General features: G+C 40.5%; 1 protein-coding gene across 3 annotated transcripts; it reads right to left on the bottom strand.

Annotated features, from left to right (window-relative positions):
• Window positions 1-1,712: 1,712 nt before the first annotated feature.
• LOC110506747 (iroquois-class homeodomain protein IRX-6-like) lies at window positions 1,713-7,390 on the bottom strand. 3 transcript variants are annotated; one of them, XM_021586591.2, is made up of 7 exons: window positions 6,988-7,390; window positions 5,891-6,104; window positions 5,474-5,583; window positions 4,893-5,188; window positions 3,876-4,610; window positions 3,571-3,673; window positions 1,713-3,226 (listed from the first exon to the last, which is right to left on the bottom strand). In XM_021586591.2, the coding sequence occupies exons 1-7, from the start codon at window positions 6,999-7,001 to the stop codon at window positions 3,184-3,186; spliced, it is 1,515 nt and encodes a 504-aa protein (XP_021442266.1). In that variant the 5' UTR covers window positions 7,002-7,390; the 3' UTR covers window positions 1,713-3,183. The 3 variants fall into 3 exon arrangements, with proteins under 3 accessions (XP_021442266.1, XP_021442265.1, XP_021442264.1); XM_021586590.2 differs by having other exon boundaries at window positions 1,714-3,226; window positions 3,562-3,673; window positions 5,891-6,154; window positions 6,988-7,389; XM_021586589.2 differs by having other exon boundaries at window positions 1,714-3,226; window positions 5,891-6,154; window positions 6,988-7,389.
• Between the last annotated feature and the right edge of the window lie 532 nt (window positions 7,391-7,922).

Below are 7,922 nucleotides of genomic sequence, written 5' to 3'. Positions count from 1 at the left end.
AAATAATATTTTGCTTGAGCTATTTGGGGAATTTGTTTTGCATTGGCCTATAGCTTCACACGCATTGCTCCCCCTCAAAAAAGATGTGTATGTATTTGTGAAAAACATACATTTCGTGTTATTTTATTTTGTCAGAATCCTACCTGAAACCACAACAAGCCTCATTTAGGCAACAATGAGGCCTCCTCTAGTCGTTCTGGGTTAGCAGCGTGTTAACAATTTGTAAAACTGACTAATTGATCTATTCGCTGCAGAAGAGAAGACAGACGCTGGATGAGTTGAGTCCACGCCATTATCCATGCTTTGCTTTCCCCCAGGTATACCGGTATAGTGGTAATCCCAGTGTCCATGCTTTGCTTTCCCCCAGGTATACCGGTATAGTGGTAATCCCAGTGTCCATGCTTTGCTTTCCCCCAGGTATACCGGTATAGTGGTAATCCCATTGCCCATGCATCATTACCTTCAATAACGTTTGGCAGCTTTTCTTTACAACCCCGTTTTAATTAACTTTCCGCAATATATTTAATACACAGCTATAGCCCACATCTTAAAGCATAGGGATCCATCGGTGAGACGCGTGTCTATGTGGTAAGTAATAGACGTATTATTAAACGAGACTAGGGAGATAATATTGTTTTAATGTCCTCGATCATATAGCCTGTTTTTGTTCACACTTAATAAGCCTAGTAGTCCTAGCAGACAGCTGTCATCCATGACGCTCACAAAACATGACGCAATATTATTTTGGCAGCACAATGAATTTGCAAACCCCATTTTTTTTCATTAAACATTAATACCGGGATCTTTAAATTTGTGTCCATGTTATTCGCCCATCATGCCCAGGCTCAGATTTTTTTTAATCAAAACAGTATTCAGAATATGATTCCCCAAGATTATATTTAGAGAGATTTGCCGAAACATATCTCGCCTGGCTGTACAGATTGCATTGAGTTGGTGATCTGGATGGATAATCTGAAATCACTGTCGTTTGACCTTTAATAAAAGAAAACCAGGTATCTGAACTGTCAGCAGATGTTCATCACGCACCTTCATTCTATCTGGCCTCGTGGGCAAAAAGTCCCTTTACTTTCTTCTGACGGGAAGGTTGTCTATATGAAGAGATGGAAATAGATTAATTGTCCTGAATAGTGTGGCAAAGTAGGCCCGTTTGATGACACGTATTAGAATTTCTAAAAGTGTTTTTTAAGAGTTGATCAAAATGTGTGTCTTCTGTTTATCTATAAGTTACAGAGGAGGTTTTATGTTATTGAAAATGCTCAGTCATAGTCGATAAACAGAAAGAAACGTATCAACATTGTTATTACGCAGGCCTCTATGTAGGCATATTTTGTTATGTGTGGACAACGCAATAGGTCTAGGCCTACCTGCATGTTTATAATGTGATTACTAAATGCTAAGTCCATTGTAAAGACCCTACCAGCTTAATTCATAAGAGACTGAGAGGAGACGATTGGAATTAAAGATCTCTAAATATTATGTTATTATTGTCATCATAATTCCTCATCAAGAGATTTCCTAGGGAATTACGCTGAACACTGTTACATTGAAGTCACACCATTGCATGCATTACTGAGGGGTCCCCCATCCCCATCCATAGGCCGGGCCTACAACGTTGACCACAGCTCCTTTCAATAGACCTAATACTCTTATTACAAACTCTAATCCTCCAAATCCGACCTGCAATAACGTGTATCTTTTGGTGGCTTAATTTGCATGCCTCTAAGCTGTGGGTCATTCGCTGCAGGTCACACCGTTATTTTGGTTTATGAAGTAGCATTTCTTTTGGTCCTCTGATAATAAAGTCTGCACAATATCCATCTCAGGCTAGGCCCACATTTCTGCATTGCATTTGAGTGTTTTCAACAACATTTTGTTTAAAAGTTTTCCAAGTTTTCTACGGTGGAGTGAGCAATATGCTATGCGATACTACATGTCATCCCCATAATCATGTAAAATATAAACTACGAACTTTCTTATAATTTTCTGAAATTAACTGACTTCAAAGTTCAAGTTGAAAGGAATAAGAAACCAGTGCTTTCGTGTTAGTAGTTTTACGCATGATGACCAATTGCTTAGTTTTACAGGCCTAATACTTCCTCATGTGTTGTATCAATCAGTTATGAATGAAAAGGGTCAGGAAAAAACAGTAGAACCAAAGTCTAACCCACACAAACCATGTGAATGTTCCCTTATGGGGTTGATACTACAAATGACCTTTTAATTAACACAAGTAAATTATTGCAGCGGCTCCCTACACAGCGGACAAAGCAGCATTCATCCCGTATTCCTGCCTCGTTGCTTGTCTGAACAGTAACAAAGTGTTTGATGCCAGAACTGATTAGATAATTACATTGGAGAGATGATGTCCCCTTTCTTCCTGGCCTTGTAACGTTCATTCACGTTCTCTACTGATTTATACTGATTTATGACCTTACCAACAATGTTCCAGTATTATTCTCCACGTTAAGAAGATGAACTTTGATCTAGTGCAAACGTCTCAAATGTTTTAATTGGCCGATTAAACCAATGTTAATGTTCTGGAAATAATATTTACACAAAAACGAGGAGTTCTTGAAAAAATTCATTCTTATAAAATATTTCATGAATGGCAAACACAGAATAAGCTCACAATTATCTTTGAGATGAACACAACACAATCAACAATTTCTCCAGGTCGACACACACACAATAGACAATCCCGATCCCAACTCAAAAAATCCCACTCTTTTAGCGAACAGAAAGACCAACAACAAGCTAAGTATTTCTCCGTTAAATCAGGTAAAAATAGCACACAACCACAGTTGAAACAATACATACACGTAACAAAATATTTAAATGACACATACGAAATAAATACATGAACAGATGAGAATCAAATAATAAATACACAAATAAATAAATAATATCGCTACACTACTATTGCCCTTTGCATACATCATGAATTGACCGTCAGTTCCCATACCGTTGCATTTCAAAGTCTTGCATAAAGTCATCGTCAACACCATAAAAACAACGTTGTGCAAAATCATGGCAGCTTCCACAGTTTGGACAGGGCTCATCGAGCTTTGACTGCGGAGCGCCGCAGTTCCCAGGTGTAAGGTAGGTAGGATGTCCGGTGCTCGTCGTCATCCCAAGTCTTTATAGTGCATAGCCTAATACCGGCTAAATAAAAGTCCCACTGTGTAATGACTGCGTGTCCATCAACCTAAGGGGAAGAGAGAGGAAAAAGAAAAGCTCGTCATTTATTAAAATCCATTACAATATCAAGCCTCGTAAAGGAACATACCTTCTAATATAAAATCATTAGTCAAATGTAGAAGTATGTGCTTAACTATAGACTGACATATGTCTTCAGGTAATCCAATAATATATTCACTTTTTAGACAAGATCACATTTGTAATACCATCAACCTGTGTTAGTATAGAAAAGTTACAGTACAACTGGTGTAAATCCAAATGATTGGATTAGCAGATGATGGTTAGGTTGAATGATGTACAAGTTGAATGTGTGTGTGTGTGTGTGTGTGTGTGAAGGCTCACCTTCCTCACCTCTTCATAACAGGTCTGAAGGCAGTGACCTTGTCATCCTGCAGGGTCACACATGTGTCACTGAGTTCCGAGGGCTCTGTCTCTGCATTCCCACTGGAGAATCCTAGACAACAACAGAAACCACACTGTAAGAAACTTGCAGCAGCCAGGTCATTGTATAGAGTTTATTTGTCAATATTATTTTTGATAGTAGTGAAAGAAATGTGCATTTCTGAAACACATTTCAATATTGTATAACTTTACACGGGTAATTTCACAATTACAGTCGTTCAAAATTGAACACAAGTATCACAACACGTACATACCTTCGATAGTGGAGTACTGGCATGAGTCTGAAAGAGCAGGATAGGAGGAACAGTGCAGTTGGAGGGCCTTGTGGTTGTAGCTGCCTGCACTATAGACCTTAGATTGCAACAAGGGGCCCTCCTGGAAAGGGTTCTCAGCATTGGATATGTTGGTAGGATCCTGGAGGCCCCTGAGGGGCCCACACTGTCCGGTACCAGTCACTGGTAGCCTGGTCCCCTGGAGCTGGCAGTCTCCCAGCAAGCTCCCTGTCCGGAGCTCTGGGGCCCCGTGGTAAGCAGAGCCCAGGATGACCCCCGTGGCCGCTGTACGCGCCAGAGACCAGATCCTCGGTTTGTCCCGGTCCGACACCTCAAAGTGTGACAGGGACACAGTGTGAGTGCCCGTGGGGATGGTGGTAGTGGTGGAGGGGGGCTTGGACGTCACCAGTGGATCAAGGAAGTCCGAGGGCATGGTGGGTAGAGAGGGCAGGGTGGGTAGGCTCTTGATACCACATGGGAATGAGTGGTGGAAGCTGTTGGGAAAGGAGAGGGAAAGCTCTGAGCTGCAGTCTCTCTTTGGAGGGCCTCCAGGGCCAACACCACCACCGGACATGGCCTTGTGGAGGTCCTGCTGATCCTCAGGGCCCCTGGGTGCCATCTTCTCACAGTCACTGTCCAGCTTGTCACAGTCCTCATCCTCCATGTCCTCCAGGTCACTCAGAGGAAGGTCTTTCTCATCTTTACACTCACTGGAATCTGAATGATGAAATATACAGGAATATTACTGGTGATATTAGGAGTAGAAGCAGTATAATTTTCACTGGAATCTGAATTGTCAAATACACACAACATGATATGTGGAATAGTAGTTATATTCAGGAGCAGAATAAGTCATTTTGATCAATTCACATTTTTTTTGTTATTGTAGGTGATGTGGATTAGTTTAAGAGGAAGCAAGCTGCTGTAAATCTTTGTGCAAAACTCTAAGATGTTTTTTTTAAATGCTTTACTAGACGGAAGAGGGAAGTGGATGTGTACCTTTGGTGACACAATCTTGGTCACTTTTATCCAGGTCGTCCTTCCTGTCGTCCCCAGCCTTATTCTTTGGTGACCAGGTCATCTTGTTCTCCTTCTTTAGCCTCCTCCTGGCGTTGGCGAACCAGGTGGAAACTTGGGTGAGGGTCATTTTGGTGATGATGGCCAGCATGATCTTCTCGCCCTTGGTGGGGTAGGGGTTTTTCCTGTGCTCGTACAGCCATGTCTTCAGGGTACTGGTGGTCTCACGTGTGGCATTCTTCCTCCTGGCTGACCCATTAAAGTCCATAGTCCCATACCTGGTAGTAATAGCAGATAACACATTAGCCATTAGCAATGTTAGCATATAAACTCATAAACTATTCACCCAGACCCATGGCACTCCTGGAGTGTTGTCTGAAATATAGACTATACAGCTCTGCTCTATCTAGCAGTATAGAGCTGCATAGATTGTGACCTTTTCCTCTGGAGGTGTGAGATTCCTTGAATGTAAGTTATTACTCATGAATGACAGGGCTGTATCACACTAACAAGGAATAGCTGAGCTGATGCACTACAGATAAGGAATGTGTGGGGTTCCTTACCTGTCATATTGGTACTGGCCCAGTGAGTGGTCATAAGGATAGTAGGTGGCAGGTTGAGTTATGCCAGAATGCAGAGTGCCTGTGCCATCCTTCATTTCATACTGTGGATTCTGAAATAAGAAAACAACTTCATGAAGCACTTAGGTAACTTTATTTGTTTCCAAATATTGGAAACAAAGTTGATGTAAATTTTGTGCTACTTTACTCCCTTCCAAATTTAAACATAATAGGCTACTGGTAGCCTAAATATGAGTATTTTTTAAAACTGCAAAGTCAATTCGACCCATCTATCAGGTAGGCAGGCTACTCATAGTAATTTCAATAACGAAATAATTCGAGAGTAATTTTGATCAGCATCCATCTTGATCAATCGCATCCCAGCCACCCCCATCCACTATTAGATTAAACGGGATGTACCAGAGATGAGTAGATAGCAGCGGAGGGCTCGGCGCTGTAGGGGAAGTAGCTGGCATAGTTCTGGCTGGCGGCGGCCGCGGCAGCGTAGGGCGAGCTATACATCCCTAGTGCCGCGTTGAGCTCTGTCCGTGTGCTGGCCAGGAGCCGGTTCTCGTAGGAAGGGCAGCAGAAGGTAGCAGGAGTCTGGGTACCGCTCGTCCCGTCAGAGACCGACCTGGAAATCGAATCGCAGCAAGTCGTACTGGGGTTTGCCGACACGAAAAACTGCATGAAGAGAATTGTGGAGGATAGACATGTCATTCGTGTTTGACGCATGAGCTCTTGTTATCTTCATATCTAGAATATATTTTGATATGGTTTTGAGATACAGGACAATTCAGGTAAGATGGAGACTAGATATAAACGCGTGCTGTGTGTCTGCCTAATTTGATTAACAGTTTTAGGTACCATTTTGGAAATCATGTTTTTCAGTTCATTTAGCTTTTTTATTTTATAGAAAAGGAATTCCCAAAGTATTCATAAACTGCCTGACTAAGCTATTGTAGGCTACTGAAATTTGATGAAAACAAAGGATCTAAAACTTTTAATACTCTCATAGGAAAATAACTTATTTCTAGTTGAATCAAAGTTTTGAGAACTTTTATTGCATACCTTTGTCCAGTTGTCCCCAAACAAATATATTTAAATTATAAATCCGTATGGCTACTTTACGTTTTCTAAATAATAGTAATTGTCAATATCAAATTCAGAGATCTCTGAATGAAAGAGAAAGTTGGGAAGGTTCACTGTTAACTTCAAAGCGCAATTAGGCTACACAACGGAGCTATAGCGTAGTAATAAACACAGGTATTTTGTCATATCAAAACAACACCCGAGTACATTCATAATTCAATTAAATTGGACCTGTGTTTATGTCTGTCGATATGTTGATTAAACAAAAGCGTCACTTGAAAATAGCTGTCAATATTCTGAAAGCAACCATTCAGTGCTGCATCTAGATTATAGAGTGAGCTGTTCAAATTAAAATGATGCTCGTTTGTTTACATATGTGTCACTTTGAAATTGAGAGAGAAAAAAGCATGTTGATATTGTCTTACCTGTGAAGTTGCATTATAAGGATATCCAAACTGAGAGAAAGACATAGCTGCTTCTTTTGTTAACATCAGGAATATTCTTTACCCTTGATCGATTGTAACCAATTCTACTTCAAATCCACCTTCTTACACACATTTCCACGCACGGCCTCTCGCTCAATAATAGATGATTGCACTTAGGAGGGAGAGTTGAGGCTGGTACCAACAGCCGCAGATAGTTTTATATATGAATAATCCCCCGAAGGAAATGATAAGAAAATGAAATTACGCGTCATTAAGTACAAAAATTGTTGTTGTATTAGCTGAAGAAGGCTTAAAGGATAACGTAAGACTTGCAAGATATGGACTCTGCTTGTGCTATTATTTGTGCCTCTATAGTTCTTTAGCATTCACCCATGCAAGGGTATCAGTGTGACGTCATTGTAATCCCGGAACGACAGGACAGCAAGGATAGAATAATGTCTTTGCCAATCACATCTAACATCACGTTTTCTTAAGGTGTTCTGTGCACTCCCCGTGTCCCCTCGGCTTTGTGCAGTGGTTTTCTTCACTTGCTTCACTGATAAGAGTATAAAGGAAATGGTTGTTCTGGTACAGTTGTGGAACTGTCCGATAGATCAAGGCTCTTGATGCGTATCATGTCCAATTATAAAATAATACCAACTGAAATGACCACTGAGCATATTTTGTTATTACTATGCATAGAATAATACATATTTATTTGGACAATATTTGAACTGAAAGCCTTCAGTCGTGTTTTCTTTCATTTGGGATATCTGATTATTTGCTATTTCTTATCAGCATCTTCATCATAAAATAATCATTTTAGTTAGTTAGTCTCATGTGCTCACTTGAACAATAATAATAATACATATTTATCCAAACAAATAAATCTTCATTTGAAGACACTATACCTCACTCACTTATTCTGTCTTTTT

This window comes from Oncorhynchus mykiss, chromosome 26, assembly GCF_013265735.2.
Source record: "Oncorhynchus mykiss isolate Arlee chromosome 26, USDA_OmykA_1.1, whole genome shotgun sequence".
In the NCBI taxonomy this organism is placed as follows: domain Eukaryota; kingdom Metazoa; phylum Chordata; class Actinopteri; order Salmoniformes; family Salmonidae; genus Oncorhynchus; species Oncorhynchus mykiss.
Note: the sequence above shows the minus strand (reverse complement) of the source record. Positions and strands in the feature narration are given on the sequence as shown.

Bases quoted from the DNA above. Each gene is read 5' to 3' on its own strand.
- LOC110506747 (XM_021586589.2), bottom strand. From the start codon at position 7,053: ATGTTAACAAAAGAAGCAGCTATGTCTTTCTCTCAGTTTGGATATCCT. The intron at 5,584-5,890 runs GTACATCCCGTT...TTCTTATTTCAG, and splicing joins CTGCTATCTACTCATCTCTG to AATCCACAGTATGAAATGAA. The intron at 3,227-3,570 runs GTGAGGAAGGTG...TCTTCCCCTTAG, and splicing joins TTCAGACCTGTTATGAAGAG to GTTGATGGACACGCAGTCAT.